At 46.7% G+C, this 25,405-nt stretch overlaps 1 protein-coding gene across 1 annotated transcript; it reads right to left on the bottom strand.

The window, feature by feature from the left end:
• Positions 1-540: 540 nt before the first annotated feature.
• On the bottom strand, positions 541-18,499 carry LOC121531562 (centrosomal protein of 152 kDa-like). Its single transcript, XM_041836823.2, has 7 exons — positions 18,396-18,499; positions 14,608-14,717; positions 8,262-8,353; positions 4,818-4,948; positions 1,248-1,369; positions 848-983; positions 541-643 (listed from the first exon to the last, which is right to left on the bottom strand). The coding sequence occupies exons 2-5, from the start codon at positions 14,687-14,689 to the stop codon at positions 1,339-1,341; spliced, it is 336 nt and encodes a 111-aa protein (XP_041692757.2). The 5' UTR covers positions 14,690-14,717; positions 18,396-18,499; the 3' UTR covers positions 541-643; positions 848-983; positions 1,248-1,338.
• Positions 18,500-25,405: the final 6,906 nt, after the last annotated feature.

The raw sequence follows: 25,405 nt of genomic DNA, 5'->3' as shown, positions 1-25,405 counted from the left end.
TCTCCAGGTCTGCTCTGAGCTGGGTCACAGTCTCCTGGTGCTGGGTCTCCAGGTCTGCTCTGAGCTGGGTCACAGTCTCCTGGTGCTGACTCTCCAGGTCTGCTCTGAGCTGGGTCACAGTCTCCTGGTGCTGGGTCTCCAGGTCTGCTCTGAGCTGGGTCACAGTCTCCTGGTGCTGGGTCTCCAGGTCTGCTCTGAGCTGGGTCACAGTCTCCTGGTGCTGGGTCTCCAGGTCTGCTCTGAGCTGGGTCACAGTCTCCTGGTGCTGGGTCTCCCAGGTCTGCTCTGAGCTGGGTCACAGTCTCCTGGTGCTGGGTCTCCAGGTCTGCTCTGAGCTGGGTCACAGTCTCCTGGTGCTGGGTCTCCAGGTCTGCTCTGAGCTGGGTCACAGTCTCCTGGTGATGGGTCTCAGGTCTGCTCTGAGCTGGGTCACAGTCTCCTGGTGCTGGGTCTCCAGGTCTGCTCTGAGCTGGGTCACAGTCTCCTGGTGCTGGGTCTCCAGGTCTGCTCTGAGCTGGGTCACAGTCTCCTGGTGCTGGGTCTCCAGGTCTGCTCTGAGCTGGGTCACAGTCTCCTGGTGCTGGGTCTCCAGGTCTGCTCTGAGCTTCTCCAGAGCAGCTCCGCCCTCTTCTAGAGTGTTCAGCTGAGAATAGGACAACACCGTCAAAAGCCATTCTTTGCACCAGTGTTCCTAGCCCGTTTCCAGACCGGTTTGTGCTCTATAGCCAACTCAACATGACAACAAACATAGGACAACACAAGACAAGCAAAGACAACAACACAAACAGATCTGGGACCTGGCTATTGTATCTTTATAAAGTGTGTGTGTGTGTACTAGACTTTATACCTCCTTCTGTCTCCTTTCCTCCTCCTCTTCCGTTCTTCCCTGCAGGTTTTCCTCCAGCCTGTCTTTCTCCTTGCAGAGTGAGATGTAACACTCCTGTACTGCCGCCATCTCCCCATTCGCCTCACACAGCTTGGCTCTGTCCAGAGAAGAAAGGATGTCACTGTAGATGAGGTTATACAGCACACCTTTTAAACGGTTCCTGACGTAGGTTGAGATAGTAGAGTATGGTGTATATCCTGCCTAGCAGACACTTTAACTCAAAGCGACTTACAGTACAATGAATACAAACGTATATATTTTTTAGTATGTGACCCCTGTGGGAATTGACCCCAGGGGTCCGTTGCTGGCGCCCCACACAGAGCAGCCCTTACTGGGCCAGGCCGTTGCTGTAAGCCCTTACTGTAGCTGTTGTATCTGCAGCTGGTGGTCTGCTGTGATGTCATCTGTCCGTGCTGTGTGTTCCAGGGCCAGTTCAGAACGAACACGGTTCACTACGTCATCTGCTGCTGGGTCCGCTCATACCTGGACAACACACACAAACACAAACACACACAACCACACACACACACACACACACACACACCTCTGTAGCTCAGCTGGTAGAGCACGGCGCTTGTAACGCCAAGGTAGTGGGTTCGATCCCCGGGACCACCCATACACAAAAAAAATGTATGCACGCATGACTGTAAGTCGCTTTGGATAAAAGCGTCTGCTAAATGGCTTATTATTATTATATTATTATTATTATTATTATTACATACGCTCTCAGTACAGCAGTAATGCAATGAGTAATTACACACCTGCACAGTCACTCATTTTTCCATGTGACGACTATTTGTATCCTTTAGGAAATTATCTCTGTGTCATACAGCACCATCTATAGAGATAAAACTATTCTCTCTGTGTCATACAGCACCATCTATAGAGAGAAAACTATTATCTCTGTGTCATACAGCACCATCTATAGAGATAAAACTATTCTCTCTGTGTCATACAGCACCATCTATAGAGAGAAAACTATTCTCTCTGTGTCATACAGCACCATCTATAGAGATAAAACTATTCTCTCTGTGTCATACAGCACCATCTATAGAGATAAAACTATTCTCTCTGTGTCATACAGCACCATCTATAGAGATAAAACTATTCTCTCTGTGTCATACAGCACCATCTATAGAGATAAAACTATTCTCTGTGTCATTCAGCACCATCTATAGAGATAAAACTATTCTCTCTGTGTCATACAGCACACCAGCTATAGAGATAAAACTATTCTCTCTGTGTCATACAGCACCATCTATAGAGATAAAACTATTCTCTCTGTGTCATACATCACCATCTATAGAGATAAAACTATTCTCTCTGTGTCATACAGCACCATCTATAGAGATAAAACTATTCTCTCTGTGTCATACAGCACACCAGCTATAGAGATAAAACTATTCTCTCTGTGTCATACAGCACCATCTATAGAGATAAAACTATTCTCTCTGTGTCATACAGCACCATCTATAGAGAGAAAACTATTCTCTCTGTGTCATACAGCACACCAGCTATAGAGATAAAACTATTCTCTCTGTGTCATACAGCACCATCTATAGAGATAAAACTATTCTCTCTGTGTCATACATCACCATCTATAGAGATAAAACTATTCTCTCTGTGTCATACAGCACCATCTATAGAGATAAAACTATTCTCTCTGTGTCATACAGCACACCAGCTATAGAGATAAAACTATTCTCTCTGTGTCATTCAGCACCATCTATAGAGATAAAACTATTCTCTCTGTGTCATACAGCACACCAGCTATAGAGATAAAACTATTCTCTCTGTGTCATACAGCACCATCTATAGAGATAAAACTATTCTCTCTGTGTCATACAGCACCATCTATAGAGATACAACTATTCTCTCTGTGTCATACAGCACCATCTATAGAGATAAAACTATTATCTCTGTGTCATACAGCACCATCTATAGAGATAAAACTATTCTCTCTGTGTCATACAGCACCATCTATAGAGAGAAAACTATTATATCTGTGTCATACAGCACCATCTATAGATATAAAACTATTCTCTGTGTCATACAGCACCATCTATAGAGATAAAACTATTATATCTGTGTCATACAGCACCATCTATAGAGATAAAACTATTCTCTCTGTGTCATTCAGTACCATCTATAGAGATAAAACTATTCTCTCTGTGTCATACAGCACCATCTATAGAGATAAAACTATTCTCTCTGTGTCATTCAGTACCATCTATAGAGATAAAACTATTCTCTCTGTGTCATACAGCACCATCTATAGAGAGAAAACTATTCTCTCTGTGTCATACAGCACACCAGCTATAGAGATAAAACTATTATCTCTGTGTCATACATCACCATCTATAGAGATAAAACTATTCTCTGTGTCATACAGCACCATCTATAGAGATAAAACTATTATCTGTGTCATACAGCACCATCTATAGAGATAAAACTATTATCTCTGTGTCATACAGCACCATCTATAGAGATAAAACTATTCTCTCTGTGTCATACAGCACCATCTATAGAGATAAAACTATTCTCTCTGTGTCATTCAGTACCATCTATAGAGATAAAACTATTCTCTCTGTGTCATACAGCACCATCTATAGAGAGAAAACTATTCTCTCTGTGTCATACAGCACACCAGCTATAGAGATAAAACTATTATCTCTGTGTCATACATCACCATCTATAGAGATAAAACTATTCTCTCTGTGTCATACAGCACCATCTATAGATATAAAACTATTCTCTCTGTGTCATACAGCACCATCTATAGAGAGAAAACTATTCTCTCTGTGTCATACAGCACCATCTATAGAGATAAAACTATTCTCTCTGTGTCATACATCACCATCTATAAATATAAAACTATTATCTCTGTGTCATACAGCACCATCTATAGAGATAAAACTATTCTCTCTGTGTCATACATCACCATCTATAGAGATAAAACTATTCTCTCTGTGTCATACAGCACCATCTATAGAGATAAAACTATTCTCTCTGTGTCATACATCACCATCTATAGATATAAAACTATTCTCTCTGTGTCATACAGCACCATCTATAGAGATAAAACTATTCTCTCTGTGTCATACAGCACACCAGCTATAGAGATAAAACTATTCTCTCTGTGTCATACATCACCATCTATAGAGATAAAACTATTCTCTCTGTGTCATACAGCACCATCTATAGAGAGAAAACTATTCTCTCTGTGTCATACAGCACACCAGCTATAGAGATAAAACTATTCTCTCTGTGTCATACAGCACCATCTATAGAGATAAAACTATTCTCTCTGTGTCATACATCACCATCTATAGAGATAAAACTATTCTCTCTGTGTCATACAGCACCATCTATAGAGATAAAACTATTCTCTCTGTGTCATACAGCACACCAGCTATAGAGATAAAACTATTCTCTCTGTGTCATTCAGCACCATCTATAGAGATAAAACTATTCTCTCTGTGTCATACAGCACCATCTATAGAGATAAAACTATTATCTCTGTGTCATACATCACCATCTATAGATATAAAACTATTATCTGTGTCATACAGCACCATCTATAGAGATAAAACTATTATCTCTGTGTCATACAGCACACCATCTATAGAGATAAAACTATTATCTCTGTCATACAGCACCATCTGTAGAGATAAAACTATTATCTCTGTGTCATACAGCACACCATCTATAGAGATAAAACTATTATCTCTGTGTCATACAGCACACCATCTATAGAGATAAAACTATTATCTCTGTCATACAGCACCAGCTATAGAGATACAACTATTCTCTCTAGGATGCCAGGACACAGATATTCACATATCTGACATGCAGCACATCAGAAGTATTACACAGTGTCAACGTTAGACGTGCAGTATTGACGTGGACAGCCACAACACCCCAGACTGACCTCTGGGCAGCCTCCTGCTTCTCCTGGTCCAGCTCCTGGATAATCTCTCTCATCTTGGTACACAGCTCAGAGTTAGCCCCCTTCACCTTCCCCTCACTCTGCTTCAGCTCCGCGTTCCTCTTCTCTAGGGCCTGGGAGGGAGGGGGACGGACGGAGAGACGGACGGACAGACAGACAGGAAAACAACTGACAATGTATCACTAAGATGTGTGCTGTAAAGAGAGGTTGATGACTCATACTAAATGCCATTTAGCAGACACTTTTATCCAAAGCGACTTACAGTCATACATGTTTTACGTACGGGTGGTCCCAGGAATCGAACCCACGATCCTGGCATTGCAAGCGCCATGCCCTACCAACTGAGCAATCATGTAATGGGACTTCTGTTGACTTCAGTTCAATGGAGATACAGTGGCTTGTGAAAGTATTCACCCCCCTTGGCATTTTTCCTATTTTGTTGCCTTACAACCTGGAATTAAAATTGATTTTTGGGGGGTTTGTATCATTTGATTTACACAACATGCCTACGACTTTGAAGATGCAAAATATTTTTTGTTGTGAAACAAACAAAAAATAAGACAAAAAAACAGAAAACTTGAGCGTGCATAACTATTCACCCCCCTAAAGTCAATACTTTGTAGAGCCACCTTTTGCAACAATTACAGCTGCAAGTATCTTGGGGTATGTCTCTATAAGCTTGGCACATCTAGCCACTGGGATATTGGCCCATTCTTCAAGGCAAAACTGCTCCAGCTCCTTCAAGTTGGATGGGTTCCGCTGGTGTACAGCAATCTTTAAGTCATACCACAGATTCTCAATTGGGATTGAGGTCTGGGCTTTGACTAGGCCATTCCAAGACATTTAAATGTTTCCCCTTAAACCACTCGAGTGTTGCTTTAGCAGTATGCTTAGGGTCATTGTCCTGCTGGAAGGTGAACCTCCGTCCCAGTATCAATTCTCTGGAAGACTGAAACAGTTTTCCCTCAAGAATTTCCCTGTATTTAGCACCATCCATCATTCCTTCAATTCTGACCAGTTTCCCAGTCCCTGCCGATGAAAAACATCCCCACAGCATGATGCTGCCACCACCATGCTTCACTGTGGGGATGGTGTTCTCAGGGTGATGAGAGGTGTTGGGTTTGCGCCAGACATAGCGTTTTCCTTGATGGCCAAAAAGCTAAATTTTAGTCTCATCTGACCAGAGTACCTTCTTCCATATGTTTGGGGAGTCTCCCACATGCCTTTTGGCGAACACCAAACGTGTTGGCTTATTTTTTTCTTTAAGCAATGGCTTTTTTTCTGGCCACTCTTCCGTAAAGCCCAGCTCTGTGGAGTGTACGGCTTAAAGTGGTCCTATGGACAGATACTCCAATCTCCGCTGTGGAGCTTTGCAGCTCCTTCAGGGTTATCTTTGGTCTCTTTGTTGCCTCTCTGATTAATGCCCTCCTTGCCTGGTCCGTGAGTTTTGGTGGGCGGCCCTCTCTTGGCAGGTTTGTTGTGGTGCCATATTCATTCAAATTTTTTTATTATGGATTTAATGGTGCTCTGTGGGATGTTCAAAGTTTCTGATATTTTTTTATAACCCAACCCTGATCTGTACTTCTCCACAACTTTGTCCCTGACCTGTTTGGAGAGCTCCTTGGTCTTCATGGTGCCGCTTGCTTGGTGGTGCCCCTTGCTTAGTGGTGTTGCAGACTCTGGGGCCTTTCAGAACAGGTGTATATATACTGAGATCATGTGACAGATCATGTGACACTTAGACTGCACACAGGTGAACTTTATTTAACTAATTATGTGACTTCTGAAGGTAATTGGTTGCACCAGATCTTATTTAGGGGTTTCATAGCAAAGGGGGTGAACACATATGCACGCACAACCTTTCCATTATTTATTATAGCTCTAGTAAGGCTCTAGTAAGGCTCTAGTACGGCTCTAGTAAGGCTCTAGTAAGGCTATAATAGACTCTAGTAAGGCTCTAGTAGACTATAGTAAGGCTCTAGTAAGGCTCTAGTAAGGCTCTAGTAAGGCTATAGTACGGCTCTAGTAAGGCTCTAGTAAGGCTCTAGTAAGGCTCTAGTAAGGCTCTAGTAAGGCTCTAGTAAGGCTCTAGTAAGGCTCTAGTAAGGCTATAATAGACTCTAGTAAGGCTCTAGTAAGGCTATAGTACGGCTCTAGTAAGGCTCTAGTAAGGCTCTAGTAAGGCTCTAGTAAGGCTCTAGTAAGGCTCTAGTAAGGCTCTAGTAAGGCTCTAATAAGGCTCTAGTAAGGCTCTAGTAAGGCTCTAGTAAGGCTCTAGTAAGGCTCTAGTAAGGCTCTAATAAGGCTCTAATAAGGCTCTAGTAAGGCTCTAGTAAGGCTCTAGTAAGGCTCTAGTAAGGCTCTAATAAGGCTCTAGTAAGGCTCTAGTAAGGCTCTAGTAAGGCTCTAATAAGGCTCTAATAAGGCTCTAGTAAGGCTATAATAAGGCATTATAAAGGCTCATACATGCTTATAACAAGGTTGACCTGCTCCGTCAGCTCAGAGAGCTCCTCCTATAGAAACCAAGAATTAAGGTTTTACATGATGCACATTTTACTTTCATTACATTAAAATTATTTAAACACAACATGTGCACTTGTGCAAAGAAACAAGAAAAGTGTTTGCATGATACTATTTATTTTATCAACAACTCCACTCAATATCTACATTTCTCCATGGAAACAAACAACAACAAAAAATACACCCTCCTAATATTGAGTTGCCACACCCCCTTTTGCCCTCAGAACAGCCTCAATTCGTCGGGGCATGGACTCTACAAGGTGTCGAAAGCGTTCCACGGGGATGCTGGCCCATGTTGACTCCAATGCTTCCCACAGTTGTGTCAAGTTGGCTGGATGTCCTTTGGGTCATGGACCATTCTTGATACACACGGGAAACTGTTGAGCATGAAAAACCCAGCAGCGTTGCAGTTCTTGACACACTCAAACCGGTGCGCCTGGCACCTACTACCATACCCTGTTCAAAGGCACTTAAATATTTTTGTCTTGCCCATTCACCCTCTGAATGGCACACATACACAATCCATGTCTCAATTGTCTCAAGGCTTAAAAATCCTTCTTTAACCTGTCTCCTCCCCTTCATCTACACTGATTGAAGTGGATTTAGCAAGTGACATCAATAAGGGATCATAGCTTTCACCTGGATTCACCTGGTCAGTCTATGTTAAGGGGTACTCAACTCTGACCCTACGAGGTCCGGGGTCTGCTGGTTCTATTTTACCTGATAATTAATTGCAAACACCTGGTGTTCCAGGTCTAAATCAGTCCCTGATTAGAGGGGAACAATAAAAAAATGCAGTGGAACTGGCTTCGAGGTCCAGAGTTGATTTTGAGGGGTCTATGTCATGGAAAGAGCAGGTGTTCCTAATGTTTTGTACACTCAGTGTAAAAGGACGTGAGAAAATACCTGCAAGGCTTTGTTCATGTCGTCGTTCATGGTCTTGGCCGACTGAGTCCGCTGTAGTTTGATTTGCAGCTGGCCCATCTCCTGCACTGAACCTAGAGAGTCAAAAAAAGATTCAGTTCATTCTAACACTGAGCATTCTAGCGGATTCATGCAAAAGCAAAACGCATTTCCCATTAGCACTCACACTCAAGCCCTTCTGTTGATTTTAAATTGCCATTGACTTTTTTTCAAGCTCTGATGATACATTCAACCTTAAACTGTTAAACTCTGACCCCCTCTGGTGGCATTTTCTAAATGACACAAAATATTGTATACTACCCGCATAAAGTACATTTCGGTATAAAACAAAAAGTCATACAAACACATGCTTAGTACTGTTAGAATGTTCAGATAAACGTGTCAGAAAATGTGACTACTACAGAGCCCGAAATACAGCAGACAAAAAAAACTTAAATGTACCGTTTTTTTGGGAGGGGGTGGTTGGGGTCCCACAATTGTCCCCATGTTGGGGATTAAGAGATTTGAAAGGTTTGAGATAAGATATGTCACCAAATACTGTTCCAAAAGGAATGTAAATTTTTTTTTTAAACATCCTCTGATCTTTTACCTAATGGTTGCACTCTAAACATGCGCAATTTCCCATTGGAACACAGCCCTTTTTTTGCGATTTTAAAAGTGCAGGGCTTGTGCAACATGTCATACCTTTTTCCTCTTACAGGAATGATATACAGTTGAAGTCGGAAGTTTACCAACACTTACGTCGGAGTCATTAAAACTTGTTTTTCAACCACTACACACATTTCTTGTTAACAAACTATAGTTTTGGCAAGTCGGTTAGGACATCTACTTTGTGCATGACACAAGTAATTTTTCCAACAATTGTTTACAGACAGATTATTTCACTTATAATTCACTGTATCACAATTCCAGTGGGTCAGAAGTTTACATACACTAAGTTGACGGTGCCTTTAAACAGCTTGGAAAATTCCAGAAAATGATGTAATGGCTTTAGAAGCTTCTGATAGGCTAATTGACATCATTTGAGTCAATTGGAGGTGTACCTGTGGATGTATTTCAAGGCCTACCTTCAAACTCAGTGCCTCTTTGCTTGACATCATCGGAAAATCAAAAGAAATCAGCCAAGAGCTCAGAAAAATAATTGTAGACCTCCACAAGTCTGGTTCATCCTTGGGAGCAATTTCCAAACGCCTGAAGGTACCACGTTCATCTGTACAAACAATAGTACGCAAGTATAAACACCATGGGACCACGCAGCCGTCATACCGCTCAGGAAGGAGACGCGTTCTGTCTCCTAGAAATGAACGTACTTTGGTGCGAAAAGTGCAAATCAATCCCAGAACAACAGCAAAGGACCTTGTGAAGATGCTGGAGGAAACAGGTAAACAGGATCAAATACTTTTTTCCCTCACTGTATATAAGGTCCCACAGTTGACAGTGCATGTCAGAGCAAAAACCAAGCCATGAGGTCGAAGGAATAAAAGGCACATGACAGCCCGCTTGGAGTTTGCCAAAAGGCACCTAAAGGACTCTCAGACCATGAGAAACAAGATTGTCTGGTCTGATGAAACCAAGATTGAACTATTTGGCCTGAAAGCCAAGCGTCACGTCTGGAGGAAACCTGGCACCATCCCTACGGTGAAGCATGGTGGTGGCAGCATCATGCTGTGGGGATGTTTTTCAGCGGCAGGGACTGGGAGACTAGTCAGGATCGAGGCAAAGATGAATGGAGCAAAGTACAGAGAGATCCTTGATGAAAACCTGCTCCAGAGCACTCAGGACCTCAGACTGGGGTGAAGGTTCACCTTCCAGCAGGACAACGACCCTAAGCACACAGCCAAGACAACGCAGGAGTGGCTTCGGGACAAGTCTCTGAATGTCCTTGAGTGGCTCAGCCAGAGCCCGGACTTGAACCCAATCGAATATCTCTGGAGAGACCTGAAAATAGCTGTGCAGCGACGCTCCCCATCCAACCTGACAGAGCTTGAGAGGATCTGCAGAGAAGAATGGGAGAAACTCCCCAAATACAGGTGTGCCAAGCTTGTAGCGTCATACCCAAGAAAACTTGAGGCTGTAATCGCTGACAAAGGTGCTTCAACAAAGTACAGAGTAAAGGGTCTGAATACTTATGCAAATGTAATTTCAGTTTTTTTTTTTATTAGCAAACATTTCTAAAAACCTGTTTTTGCTTTGTCATTATGAGGTATTGTGTGTAGATTGATGAAGGAAACAATTTTAGAATAAGGCTGTAACGTAACAAAATATGGAAAAAGTCAAGGGGTCTGAAAACTTTCTGAACGCACTGCATACTACAACCTCAGAATGGGTACGAACCCTGACCCCACCTCCCCCTCTCTGCGTCTCCCTCCCGCTCTCTGCGTCTCCCTCACCCTCTCTGCGTCTCCCTCCCCCTCTCTGCGTCTCCCTCCCCCTCTCTCGTCTCCCTCCCGCTCTCTCGTCTCCCTCCCCCCCTCTCTCGTCTCCCTCCCCCTCTCTCGTCTCCCTCCCCCTCTCTCGTCTCCCTCCCCCTCTCTGCGTCTCCCTCCCCCTCTCTGCGTCTCCCTCCCTCTCTCGTCTCCCTCCCCCTCTCTGCGTCTCCCTCCCCCTCTCTCGTCTCCCTCCCCCTCTCTCGTCTCCCTCCCCCTCTCTCGTCTCCCTCCCGCTCTCTGCGTCTCCCTCCCCCCTCTCTGCGTCTCCCTCCCCCCTCTCTCGTCTCCCTCCCGCTCTCTGCGTCTCCCTCCCCCTCTCTGCGTCTCCCTCCCGCTCTCTGCGTCTCCCTCCCCCTCTCTGCGTCTCCCTCCCCCTCTCTGCGTCTCCCTCCCGCTCTCTGCGTCTCCCTCCCCCTCTCTGCGTCTCCCTCCAGCTCTCTGCGTCTCCCTCCCCCCTCTCTCGTCTCCCTCCCCCTCTCTGCGTCTCCCTCCCCCTCTCTGCGTCTCCCTCCCCTCTCTGCGTCTCCCTCCCCCTCTCTGCGTCTCCCTCCAGCTCTCTGCGTCTCCCTCCCCCTCTCTCGTCTCCCTCCCCCTCTCTCGTCTCCCTCCCCCCTCTCTGCGACTCCTCCCCTCTCTCGTCTCCTCCCCCTCTCTGCGTCTCCCTCCCCCCTCTCTCGTCTCCCTCCCCCTCTCTGCGTCTCCCTGCCCCTCTCTCGTCTCCCTCCCCCTCTCTGCGTCTCCCTCCCCCTCTCTCGTCTCCCTCCCCCTCTCTGCGTCTCCCTCCCCTCTCTGCGTCTCCCTCCCCTCTCTCGTCTCCCTCCAGCTCTCTCGTCTCCCTCACCCCTCTCTCGTCTCCCTCCCCCTCTCTCGTCTCCCTCCCCCCTCTCTCGTCTCCCTCCCGCTCTCTGCGTCTCCCTCCCCCCTCTCTGCGTCTCCCTCCCGCTCTCTGCGTCTCCCTCCCCCTCTCTCGTCTCCCTCCCGCTCTCTCGTCTCCCTCCCCCTCTCTGCGTCTCCCTCCAGCTCTCTCGTCTCCCTCCCCCTCTCTGCGTCTCCCTCCCCCTCTCTGCGTCTCCCTCCCCCTCTCTGCGTCTCCCTCCCCCTCTCTCGTCTCCTCCCCGCTCTCTCGTCTCCCTCCCCCTCTCTGCGTCTCCCTCCCCCCTCTCTGCGTCTCCTCCCCCTCTCTGCGTCTCCCTCCCCCTCTCTGCGTCTCCCTCCCCCCTCTCTGCGTCTCCCTCCCCCTCTCTCGTCTCCCTCCCCCTCTCTCGTCTCCCTCCCCCTCTCTCGTCTCCCTCCCCCTCTCTCGTCTCCCTCCCCTCTCTGCGTCTCCCTCCCTCTCTGCGTCTCCCTCCCCCTCTCTGCGTCTCCCTCCCGCTCTCTGCGTCTCCCTCCCCTCTCTGCGTCTCCCTCCCCCTCTCTGCGTCTCCCTCCTCTCTGCGTCTCCCTGCCCCTCTCTCGTCTCCCTGCCCCTCTCTGCGTCTCCCTCCCCCTCTCTCGTCTCCCTCCAGCTCTCTGCGTCTCCCTCCCCCTCTCTGCGTCTCCCTCCCCTCTCTGCGTCTCCCTCCCCCTCTCTCGACTCCCTCCCCCTCTCTCGTCTCCCTCCCCTCTCTCGTCTCCCTCCCCCTCTGCGTCTCCCTCCCCCTCTCTGCGTCTCCCTCCCCCTCTCTCGTCTCCCTCCCCCTCTCTCGTCTCCCTGCCCCTCTCTCGTCTCCCTCCCCCTCTCTGCGTCTCCCTCCCCCTCTGCGTCTCCCTCCCCCTCTCTCGTCTCCCTCCCCTCTCTCGTCTCCCTCCCCCTCTCGCGTCTCCCTCCCCCTCTCTCGTCTCCTCCAGCTCTCTCGTCTCCCTCCCCCTCTCTGCGTCTCCCTCCCCCTCTCTCGTCTCCCTCCCCCTCTCTCGTCTCCCTGCCCCCTCTCTGCGTCTCCCTCCCCCTCTCTCGTCTCCCTCCCCCTCTCTCGTCTCCCTCCCCCCTCTCTGCGTCTCCCTGCCCCTCTCTGCGTCTCCCTCCCCCTCTCTGCGTCTCCCTCCCCCCTCTCTCGACTCCCTCCCTCTCTGCGTCTCCCTCCCCCTCTCTGCGTCTCCCTCCCCCTCTCTGCGTCTCCCTCCCCCTCTCTGCGTCTCCCTCCAGCTCTCTGCGTCTCCCTCCCCCCTCTCTGCGTCTCCCTCCCCCTCTCTCGTCTCCCTCCCCCTCTCTCGTCTCCCTCCCCCTCTCTACGTCTCCCTCCCCTCTCGCGTCTCCCTCCCGCTCTCTGCGACTCCCTCCCCCTCTCTCGTCTCCCTCCCCCTCTCTGCGTCTCCCTCCAGCTCTCTGCGTCTAACTCCCCCTCTCTGCGTCTCCCTCCAGCTCTCTGCGTCTCCCTCCCCCTCTCTGCGTCTCCCTCCCGCTCTCTGCGTCTCCCTCCCGCTCGCTGCGTCTCCCTCCCGCTCGCTGCGTCTCCCTCCCGCTCTCTGCGACTCCCTCCCCCTCTCTGCGTCTCCCTCCCCTCTCTACGTCTCCCTCCCGCTCTCTGCGTCTCCCTCCCCCCTCTCTGCGACTCCCTCCCGTCTCCCTCCCCTCTCTCGTCTCCCTCCCCCTCTCTGCGTCTCCCTCCCCCTCTCTGCGACTCCTCCCGTCTCCCTCCCCCTCTCTCGTCTCCCTTCCCTCTCTCGTCTCCCTCCCCTCTCTGCGTCTCCCTCCCCCTCTCTGCGACTCCCTCCCGTCTCCCTCCCCTCTCTGCGTCTCCCTCCCCCTCTCTGCGTCTCCCTCCCGCTCTCTGCGTCTCCCTCCCCCTCTCTGCGTCTCCCTCCCCCTCTCTGCGTCTCCCTCCCGCTCTCTGCGTCTCCCTCCCCCTCTCTGCGACTCCCTCCCGTCTCCCTCCCCCTCTCTGCGTCTCCCTCCCCCTCTCTGCGTCTCCCTCCCCCTCTCTGCGTCTCCCTCCAGCTCTCTGCGTCTCCCTCCCCCTCTCTGCGTCTCCCTCCCCCTCTCTGCATCTCCCTCCCCCTCTCTGAGTCTCCCTCCCCCTCTCTGCGTCTCCCTCCCCCTCTCTGAGTCTCCCTCCCCCTCTCTGCGTCTCCCTCCCCCTCTCTGCGTCTCCCTCCCCCTCTCTCGTCTCCCTCCCCCTCTCTGCGTCTCCCTCCCGCTCTCTGCGTCTCCCTCCCCCCTCTCTGCGTCTCCCTCCCCCTCTCTGCGTCTCCCTCCCCCTCTCTGCGTCTCCCTCCCCCTCTCTGCGTCTCCCTCCCGCTCTCTGCGTCTCCCTCCCCCTCTCTGCGTCTCCCTCCCCTCTCTGCGTCTCCCTCCTGCTCTCTGCGTCTCCTCCCCCCCTCTCTGCGACTCCCTCCCGTCTCCCTCCCCCTCTCTGAGTCTCCCTCCCCCTCTCTCGTCTCCCTCCCCTCTCTGAGTCTCCCTCCCCCTCTCTGAGTCTCCCTCCCCCCTCTCTCGTCTCCCTCCCCTCTCTGCGTCTCCCTCCCCCTCTCTGCGTCTCCCTCCCCCCTCTCTGCGTCTCCCTCCAGCTCTCTGCGTCTCCCTCCCCCCTCTCTGCGTCTCCCTCCAGCTCTCTGCATCTCCCTCCCCCCTCTCTGCGTCTCCCTCCCCTCTCTGCGTCTCCCTCCCCCTCTCTGCGTCTCCCTTCCGCTCTCTGCGTCTCCCTCCCCCTCTCTCGTCTCCCTCCCCCCTCTCTGCGTCTCCCTCCCCCTCTCTGCGTCTCCCCCCCCCCTCTCTGCGTCTCCCTCCAGCTCTCTGCGTCTCCCTCCCCCTCTCTGCGTCTCCCTCCCGCTCTCTGCGTCTCCCTCCCCCTCTCTGCGTCTCCCTCCCCCTCTCTGCGTCTCCCTCCCGCTCTCTGCGTCTCCCTCCCGCTCTCTGCGTCTCCCTTCTCCTTTAATCTCTGTTCTCTGGCCGAATTGATAAATACTTCAATAAAAAACCTTACCTGTTGCATGTGTCTGTGTTGCTGCAGGCAGAGCCGTCCAGCTCCGGAGAGGAGAAGTCTCTGCTGTCCTCCAGCATGTCATCAGGCAGGTCCGTCAGCAGCTTGAGGAGCTGCAGAAGAAGAAACAACATGTCATCAGGCAGGTCCGTCAGCAGCTTGAGGAGCTGCAGAAGAAGAAACAACATGTCATCAGGCAGGTCCGTCAGCAGCTTGAGGAGCTAAAGAAGAAGAAACACCACAAGGCTTGGGAGGTATACCATATACCGTGGTATTTGGAAAAAGCCACGGGATCGTTTTTTCAATACTGTCAAAACTATTTATTGGAGGTTTTTCAATCAATTTGAATATTTGTAGCTACTTTTTAAGTTAATACCTGCAGTCAACTTGTGCAATACATTAGGAGATAAAGCAGGTTGCGTTCTTCATTTCAGCTGTCACATTATTTTACATTATGAAGCTTACCGTAGTTCCCCAGAACAGTTGAGCCAGTCACGTGTTTGTTTGTAAATAGCACAACAGGAGAAAGTGAGCTGGTGAGTCCATAGCGTTCTATATCTATCAGTGAGTCTCTGTTGTACAGTGCACATGAGGTGATGAAGTTACACTTGTATGCAATTCACTACTGTTTGCCATCAGATATCTTATAATGTCTTTCTGCCAGAAGTCAAAGAGCTATGGATGAGTTATTTGTACAGCTGCCATTTTTCCCTGTGCTTCCTACTTGCGTTTTTTCCCTTCTCCGTTCTCCTCCCCTCTGCTCCGTGTAAACATGCTGCTCTTCCTCCTCCGTTCTCCTCCCCTCTGCTCCGTGTAAACATGCTGCTCTTCCTCCTCCGTTCTCCTCCCCTCTGCTCCGTGTAAACATGCTGCTCTTCCTCCTCCGTTCTCCTCCGTGTAAACATGCTGCTCTTCCCTCAGAAAAGCATGACAACTTTGTTCATTTGCACACAAAAAATTGCGCGATGAGCCAAGTAAAGCCCCCCCTGGCCAAACCCTACCTTAACCCGGACGACGATGGGCCAATTGTGCGCCGCCCTATGGGACTCCTGGTCACGGCCGGTTGAGACACAGCCTGGGATCGAACCCGGGTCTGTAGTGACGCCTCAAGCACTACGATGCAGTGCCTTAGACCGCTGCGCCACTCGGGAGGCCCCAGTTTGTGCTAATTTTGTTAGTATTCTAGTAATAGAGGCCCAATGGGCTTTTTCTTGCTATTTTAGCGCCCCCTTGTGTGCCACGCCGGTAATACCGTAAATCCCGGGATGAGAGAAGGACGGTATGACGATATGAACATCTGGATACCGCCCAAGCCTAAACACAACACATGTCATCAGGCAGGTCCGTCAGCAGCTTGAGGAGCTAAAGAAGAAGAAACACAACACATGGGTATGACTCACTGTACTGAGACACTGCCTTGGTAACAGAGTTATACAGTGACAGAGTCTAGGAAAACAGTGGGGGCAACTGCTCAAATAGGTCAAAGAATTCACTCAACCACTGAAACTACGTGAATGTTCACAGGGATGCTTAACAGAAAAGTAATTATTTATAAACAAAAACACATCCCCCTTTTTAAAGCGCACCTCTCCTCCAAAATCCAAATCACGTGAAAATAGTTTTTCCCATTTTCACTGTAGTCATTTATTTCTGATTTGACACAAACAATAAGCTGTATGTTTGAAGCAAATAAACGTGTGTTAAGAAAAATAAGCCAGTCTTTGTTTGAGAAAAAGCTTAGCTCCTCCTGACTTTATATCCAACAGAAAGACAGCAACTCTCCACTATGTCCGGCATCATGCCCAGGCGAAAGACAGCAACTCTCCACTATGTCCGGCATCATGCCCAGGCGAAAGACAGCAACTCTCCACTATGTCCGGCATCATGCCCAGGCGAAAGACAGCAACTCTCCACTATGTCCGGCATCATGCCCAGGCGAAAGACAGCAACTCTCCACTATGTCCGGCATCATGCCCAGGCGAAAGACAGCAACTCTCCACTATGTCCAGCATCATGCCCAGGCGAAAGACAGCAACTCTCCACTATGTCCGGCATCATGCCCAGGCGAAAGACAGCAACTCTCCACTATGTCCGGCATCATGCCCAGGCGAAAGACAGCAACTCTCCACTATGTCCGGCATCATGCCCAGGCGAAAGACAGCAACTCTCCACTATGTCCGGCATCATGCCCAGGCGAAAGACAGCAACTCTCCACTATGTCCGGCATCATGCCCAGGCGAAAGACAGCAACTCTCCACTATGTCCGGCATCATGCCCAGGCGAAAGACGGAGCTGTTGAGGGACGACCACAAATAGGTTTCCCTGACAGCCATCGACATTCATGTGCTCTACACTGCAGAGAGCTACAGGGAGCCCTGAGTGAAGACTAAACCTCAGTCGGAAAAAGCACCCTATTCCCTATAGTTAACTACTTTTGACCAGCCATGCTCAAAAAGTATTGCACTTACTAGATAGGGAATAGGGTGCCATTTCAGACACAGTCTGAGTGAAGAGAACAGTAAAAGGCTGCTACTTCCTTCCCATAAGGACTGTTGGATGTTTCTCACATCTTCCACTGTGTCCTCAACCATAGGATGCATATCCCCAACCAGAGCAGGACCCATAATGTCCCACAGTCCCACTCAGGCAGTCATCAAGAGAACTGAAGAAACAGCCCCTACTTCAGCTACCGAGCTGAGCCACATGATTCCAGAAAAAAGATCAATGAGTGGTAGTATAGGGCAGAGCTTGTTTCAGTGTATGACACACCTTCACCTGCGCTGCCTGCCTGGGCTAATCATACCACAGGACAGGTAACGGGGGTGTATTCACTAGAAACCAAACAGAACCAAACAGAACGGGGAGGGACCAACCTGAATTTGTCCAATAGAAACTCTTGTTTTCGTTGCAAAACATTTTCCGTTTTGGAGTAGACGGTTTCCGTTGCAAAAACGTTTTCCGTTTTGGAGTAGACGGTTTCCGTTGCAAAAACGTTTTCCGTTTTGGAGTAGACGGTTTCCGTTGCAAAAACGTTTTGGACTAATGATTACACCCCTGGTAACAGGTTCAGGGTAGAGTAATAACACACTGAGCATCTGATTGGAGCAGGCGGTGTGTTTGAAATTGTAAACTCCTACAGTCCCTATAGCCTGAAGGCTTCCCCTGGTACTTTACTCAAGGTTTCCACTGACAATGTACGAATACAGTAAATAGCAACAAAAACTACTAGTACAGTATTAACAGATGAAAATATGACCATAAAGAGCCAGGTCTGGAAAAATAACCCGGGATCAGAATGGGATTAGAATGTGGTCTAACATATTTGCCGAAAGAGAAGACCAACTAAAGAAAATTCCACCTATGGTTGTGCATGCTGAACTGTTACTCAACCTTGACGCAGCAGTGCATTACAAATGAGGATCAAATAGACTACCATCATTTTTCACTCAATTCAACAATGAACACACTTCAATTAACACTCACTGATGCAGTGGTTACTGTAGGCTGATTAAGTGCATACTGGATTGTTTTGAAGTCACACTGAAATCAATGGCAGAAAACACAGGAGCAATATTGTTCCTAGAAGGCCCATGATGCAGGGCTCTGGGAAAATTGGGTGTGAATCACCCACTGGTCTGGCAGAGTTACCCTAGCAACAAGCATGCAACAAAAATAAACAGGAAGCAGCATGGCAGCTATCTGACATCTAGATAGATGGCTACAATGTAACATCATCAGTCACGGTTAGATGGGGTGTGGGGAGGGGAACTTTTTTTTCCTGTGATTTTTACCTCTTGTTCTCTGGCATAGTCCTCTGGGTCATACTCCTCCTCATGTTGAGTTTGCAGAGCAGCACTATCAAAGTCGATGGACATGATGATGATGATGACCAGTGCTAATACCAAGAGAAGACCTGCAGGGTCAAAATTAAAAGTAGCAAGCAAATAAACTGCAGTCAGAAGATGAACATGATGAAACCGGCTGCCTGGTCAGCTAACATTAGCTAGCTAACATAGCAACCACTTAAAACAAATGAAGCACCTACTTATAGTCTGATAAAAGTACAACTTGGTTAGCAGTTGTCGAACAGATAAAAAGGTGCCTGTAAACAAAAAGGCTAACTAACGTTAGATAACTGGCTAGCTCGCTAGTAGTCCACTTCCTGTTCAGACCCCTTTGAAAGCCCAAACTGCGCCAAAAGTGACTGATTGGTGGATTCAACAAGCGTCCTCAAACGACCCCATCAAACCCCACGCTCAAACACAGATGTTTGTTGCTAACAACCCCAAATCAGAAAACTTAGAAGCTAGAAGAGTGCTTTGGGAAGATTTTTTGAGATGGTTGCTGCCAGTGGTTTAGCGGAGGGCTTGCAGCTGCGTCACAAATCACCTAGCAACCACACCAGGCGCCATGTTGGAAGACCAGAGTGTCACTGTGGTGGAAGAATAGCGCTCCCTGCTGGCCTTTTGCGATAATGGCACAATCTGTTTTAAATCTCTCTGGGCCAGAAAAGGCACGGTATTTGAAAAACATGTAAATCGTTGGTACAGATCCATACGACATAGCTAAAACGGAATGGTCCCAAAATGTGGTTTTGTATCCATGTATTAGCCATTGTGACATTGTCGTTCAGGGTTGCACAGTGCACAGGAGCAGGGTTGCACCGGCAGGAGGAGCACTGACGCTTCGGGTAGAAGCTGCCCCTTTAGGCCCTTAGGCACAGACCTTTTAATTTTTTTTATTTAACCTTTATTTATACAGGTTTTTCTCATTGAGATCAAATCTCTTTTTCAAGAGAGACTTGGTCCAACAGCAGCAGGGGGAACAAAGTTTCAGACAAAACAACTTACATACACTAACACAACATTGAACAAAACTATAGACACACATACAGTACAACAATTACATATTACATAAAGAAACACCAATGTCATAACTAAAAAACAGCTGTCCTGAAGACAATTACACTCTTCTATGATATTTACATCGACCAAGTGTTTAAACTCCACCGACGTGACTAGATCATCAAATGTTTTAATGTTCAGGAGAGAATTCCAGGACCACGGAGCTGAGTAACTAAAACTATTTCTACTATGACCTGTTCTAATTCTTGGTACTGTTAAAAGCAAATGAGAATGGGACCATAATTGATATTTATTTACTGACCTGATTAAAAAAGAACAGAGATAAAGTTGAAGTTTACATACACTTTGGTTGGCGATATTAAAACTTGTTTTTCAACCACTCCACAAATTTCTTGTTAACAAACCATAGTTTTGGCAAGTCAGTTAGGACATCTACTTTGTGCATGACACAAGTAATTTTTCCAACAATTGTTTACAGACAGATTATTTCACTTATAATTCAATGTATCACAATTCCAGTGGGTCAGAAGTTTACATACACTAACTTGACTGCGCCTTTAAACAGCTTGGAAAATTCCAGAAAATGATGTCATGGCTTAAGAAGCTTCTGATAGGCTAATTGACATCATTTGAGTCAATTGGAGGTGTACCTGTGAATGTATTTCAAGGCCTACCTTCAAACTCAGTGCCTCTTTGCTTGACATCATGGGAAAATCAAAATAAATCAGCCAAGACCTCAGAAAAGAATTGTAGACCTCCACAAGTCTGGTTCATCCTTGGGAGCAATTTCCAAACGCCTGAAGGTACCACGTTCATCTGTACAAACAATAGTACGCAAGTATAAACACCACGGGACCATGCAGCCGTCATACCGCTCAGGAAGGAGACGCGTTCTGTCTCCTAGAGATGAACGTACTTTGGTGTGAAAAGTGCAAATCAATCCCAGAACAATAGCAAAGGACCTTGTAAAGATGCTGGAGGAAACAGGTACAAAAGTATCTATATCCACAGTAAAAACGAGTCCTATATTGACATAACCTGAAAAGGCCGCTCAGCAAGGAAGAAGCCACTGCTCCAAAACCGCCATAAAAAAGCCAGACTACGATTTGCAACTACACATGGGGACAAAGATCGTACTTTTGGAGAAATGTCCTCTGGTCTGATGAAACAAAAATAGAACTGTTTGGCCATAATGACCATCGTTATGTTTGGAGGAAAAAGGGGGTTGCTTGCAAACCTAAGACCACCATCCCAACCGTGAAGCACGGGGGTGGCAGCATCATGGTGTGGGGGTGCTTTGCTGCAGGAGGGGCTGGTGCACTTCACAAAATAGATGGCATCATGAGAAAGGAAAATTATGTGGATATATTGAAGCAACATCTCAAGACATCAGTCAGGAAGTTAAAGCTTGGTCGCAAATGGATCTTCCAAATGGACAATGACCCCAAGCATACTTCCAAAGTTGTGCCAAAATGGCTTAAGGACAACAAAGTCAAGGTATTGGAGTGGCCATCACAAAGCCCTGACCTCAATCCTTTAGAAAATTAGTGGGCAGAACTGAAAAAGCTTGTGCAAGCAAGGAGGCCTACAAACCTGACTCAGTTACACCAGCTCTGTCAGGAGGAGTGGGCCAAAATACACCCAACATATTGTGGGAAGCTTGTGGAAGGCTACCCGAAACGTTTGACCCAAGTTAAACAATTGAAAGGCAATGCTACCAAATACTAATTGAGTGTATGTAAACTTCTGACCCACTGGGAGTGTGATGAAAGAAATAAAAGCTGAAATAAATAATTCTCTCTACTATTATTCTGACATTTCACATTCTTAAAATAAAGTGGTGATCCTAACTGACCTAAGACAGGGAATTTTTACTAGGATTAAATGTCAGGAATTGTGAAAAACTTGAGTTTAAATGTATTTGGCTAAGGTGTATGTAAACGTCCGACTTCATCTGTACATGTTCTGTTGTTGTGTGGTTATCAGGGCACGTTTATCAGTGTATGTAAACTTCAGACTTCAACTGTATCAGTGTTTTAAGCCTACACAAGGTCAATGACGACCAGCCAACAGCGCTGTAGAGATCACAATGATGTGTTAGACGTTTTCCATTGGTAATGAACCTGAGGGCCGCATGATATACTGAATCAAGTACTCTCAGGGTAGTGGTCGAGGCCTGCATATATATATAACATCACTAAAATCTAAAACCGGCAGTAATGTACATCGTACCAGCTCCTTCCTGGCCTCCAGAGAAAAACAAACATTATGCCGGTAATAAAAACCTATTCTCAGCTTGAGCTTCCTTATAAAGTTCTCCACATGAACAGTGAAGCTCAGCTTGTCATCAACCCACACTCCCAAATATCTGTACACTTTTGACTTGCTCAATAGTATGTCCATCCAATGTAGCAATGGCATGATTAGTAACATGCCTGGCATTTGAAAATACCGTGCATGTTGTTTTACCTGAATTCAGAACCAGCTTCAAATCATACAGATTCTGTTGTATGGTGTTAAATGCTCTTTAGGCATTTTCAAAAGCTAAAGATAACCTACTACCACTTGAATAAAGAACAGTATCATCTGCATAAAAATGAACATCCGCTGTTTCAATATGATCCCCAATGTTGTTGATATACAAAATGAACAACAGTGGGCCCAAAGTAGAACCTTGCGGAACACCTGAGCACAACTCCATGGACTCAGATTTACAACCATCCGCCATTACACATTGTTTACGATTTTATAGGTAATTTATAAACCAATCTAGAGAGCATGACCAGTAATTCCACAACATTTTAACCTTTGCACCAACACAGCATGGTCCACGGTATCAAATGCCTTCGACAAATCAATAAAGACGGACACACAATGTAACTTATTGTCTAGAGCACAGTGGATGTCATTTAAAACCTTCAATGTTGCTGAAACAGTGCTGTGGCCAGACCTAAAACCTGATTGCATTCCATTTAAGATGTTGTTTTCTTGGAGGTAGGCCTTTAGCTGCCTACTAACTAAGGACTCCAGTACCTTAGACAGTACAGACAGTTTTGATATGGGTCGATAGTTGTCAAGTAGCGAAGGATCTCCACCTTTCAGGAGAGGCAGTACAAAAGCAGAGTTCCATAACTTCGGGATTTCATTAACGTCAAGCGTGAGGTTAAAACTACATGTTTAAGGGGGAGCAATGATGTCTGCAGCCAGGTGTAGGAGGCGGGAGTCTAAAGCATCAGGGGATTTCTTTCTAGCAATTTCTTTCAGGGCTTTACGCACTTCTGAAACAGAGAAGGATGAGAAGGAGAACCTGGCGAAGGAGTGCACCAGGGTGTCAGGTAAATTCACAGGGGGCTCATTAGATCTTCAACCTTTTCAAATAAACTGCCTGCATCTAGAAAAGTTTGATTTCAGAATAGAGGTTCTCTCAGTTACAATCTGTGTGTCTACCAACAATTGTTTGGGCAGCTGTGTATCTTTACTTGCACTCCAAACCTTTCACTACTTGCCAAAATTTGGAGGGATTATTTAAATTATCCAAAGTAGATTTAAGGTAGTGGTCTGCTTTCAGTTTTCGGGTCATAGCCACCCCCAGATTTCGAAGACATTTAAAAGCCATCCAGTCATCCGCTGAACCAGACCCTCTTACTTTAGCCCACATAGCATTTCGTTCCATTATGATTTTAGTAAGTTCATCTGTAAACCAAGGGTTTTCTCTGCTCTTAATGCTGAATGTTTTGAAAGGGGCCTGTTGCATCCATCCTGGAATGAGTTGTGGAAGTAAGAAAAGTCTAATTCAACATCAGGGATTAATTATATTCTATTCCATTCGATGCTAAATACATCATGTAAAAAAACCTTGAACATCAAACTGCTTCCAGTTTCTTTTCGTAATGACACGTGGAGATGGCTTAGGAATTGTATCATCTCTCACACAGGCACTGCGCACAGTGATCACTAATGTCATTTTGCAAAAATACCAGAAGCATTAAAACAATGAGGAGTATCGGTTAAGATCAAATCAATCAAAGAGGATTTCAGAGGACACTTTATACTCAACCTGGTTACACTGTTGACAATCTGAGTGAGATTATAGGTATTTCATAGAATGTTGAGTTGATCAGAGCTAGATGTTAACCAACCCTGATTCAGATCACCCATCAAGACAAACTCAGAGTTGACATGCTGTGATAACAATTCGGAAAATACAATCCAGAGAGCCGGCATTAGCAGATGGAGGTATATAACAAGATACAACCATATTTAAAAGATGAGCCGAGGTTTTAGGTTGAAAGACAGATATTCAGATTGCTGATTGGTTTAGGTTGAAAGACAGATATTCAGATTGCTGATTGGTTTAGGTTGAAAGACAGATATTCAGATTGCTGATTGGTTTAGGTTGAAAGACATATTCAGATTGCTGATTGGTTTAGTAACAGAAGTCAGAATGACCTCCGAGAACTTGTCTTTTACGTGTACAGCAACACCACCACCCTTAGATTTACGATCTGCACGAAATATATTGTAACCATTTATGCCAATATTTTTGTCTGTAATAGGTTTCAGAAAGCATAACTACGTCAGGGTCAGCAGTTTTTATCCATATATTCACTAAATCAAGCTTTGGGAGAAGACTTCTTACATTCATATGCAGAAACGTCAGGCCACTCTGACGACTTAATTCGGCAAGCTGGTCCTGGGGCTCTGTTCACAAACACAAACAGACCCCACAGAGCCCCAGGACCAGCAACACAATTAGACCCAACCAAGTCATGAGAAAACAAAAAGATAATTACTTGACACATTGGAAAGAATTTACAAAAAAAAACAGAGAAAATTAGAATGCTATTTGGCCCTGAACAGAGAGTACACAGTGGCAGAATACCTGACCACTGTGACTGACCCAAAATTAAGGACATCTTTGACTATGTACAGACTCAGTGAGCATAGCCTTGCTATTGAGAAAGGCCGCCGTAGGCAGACCTGGCTCTCAAGAGAAGACAGACTATGTGCACACTGCCCACAGAATGAGGTGGAAACTGAGCTGCACTTCCTAACTTCCTGCCAAATGTATGACCATATTAGAGACACATATTTCCCTCAGATTACACAGACCCACAAAGAATTCGAAAACAAATCCAATTTGGATAAACTCCCATATCTATTGTGTGAAATACCACAGTGTGCCATCACAGCAGCAATATTTGTGACCTGTTGCCACAAGAAAAGGGCAACCAGTGAAGAACAAACCTACATTTATGTTTATTTATTTTAGTTTTTTGTTTTAACTATTTGCACATTGTTACAACACTGTATATAGACATAATATGACATTTGAAATGTCTTTATTCTTTTGGAACTTTCGTGAGTGTAATGTTTACTGTTCATTTTTCTATTGTTTAATTCACTTTTGTTTATCATCTATTTCACTTGCTTTGGCAACGTAAACATATGTTTCCCATCTCAATAAAGCCCCTGAGAGAAAGAGAGAGAGAGAGAGAGAGAGAGAGAGAGAGAGAGAGAGAGAGAGAGAGAGAGAGAGAGAGAGAGAGAGAGAGAGAGAGAGAGAGAGAGAGAGAGAGAGAGAGAGAGAGAGAGAGAGAGAGAGAGAGAGAGAGAGAGAGACCAGGTGGGGAGCAGTTAGGACCTCTATACCAGGCGGTGTCAGAGGAAGTCCCTAAAAATTGTCAAAGACTCCAACCACCCAAGTAATAAACTGTTCTCTCTGCTACCACACAGCAAGCGGTACCGGACAACCAAGTATGGGTCCAAAAGACTCCTGAACAGCTTCTAGGCCTACTCCCAAGCCATAGGACTGCTGAACATTTAATAAAATGGCTACCCAGACTATTTGCATTGACCCCCTTTTTCCACCACTGACATTCTTGCACTGGCTCTATTCACGCTCATTGGACTCTACCAAGACACTCAGATATACT

The sequence above is a fragment of the Coregonus clupeaformis genome, chromosome 19, assembly GCF_020615455.1.
Source record: "Coregonus clupeaformis isolate EN_2021a chromosome 19, ASM2061545v1, whole genome shotgun sequence".
NCBI lineage: Eukaryota > Metazoa > Chordata > Actinopteri > Salmoniformes > Salmonidae > Coregonus > Coregonus clupeaformis.
This window is presented reverse-complemented; position numbering and strand designations above follow the sequence as displayed.

What these genes read in the sequence shown, in the direction of transcription:
- LOC121531562 (XM_041836823.2), bottom strand. Translation starts at nt 14,689, where the DNA reads ATGACATGCTGGAGGACAGCAGAGACTTCTCCTCTCCGGAGCTGGACG. An exon ending in AACACAGACACATGCAACAG is followed by an intron (nt 8,354 to 14,607) that starts GTAAGGTTTTTT and finishes TTGACTCTCTAG; the next exon opens with GTTCAGTGCAGGAGATGGGC. An exon ending in ACATGAACAAAGCCTTGCAG is followed by an intron (nt 4,949 to 8,261) that starts GTATTTTCTCAC and finishes CCTCCCTCCCAG; the next exon opens with GCCCTAGAGAAGAGGAACGC.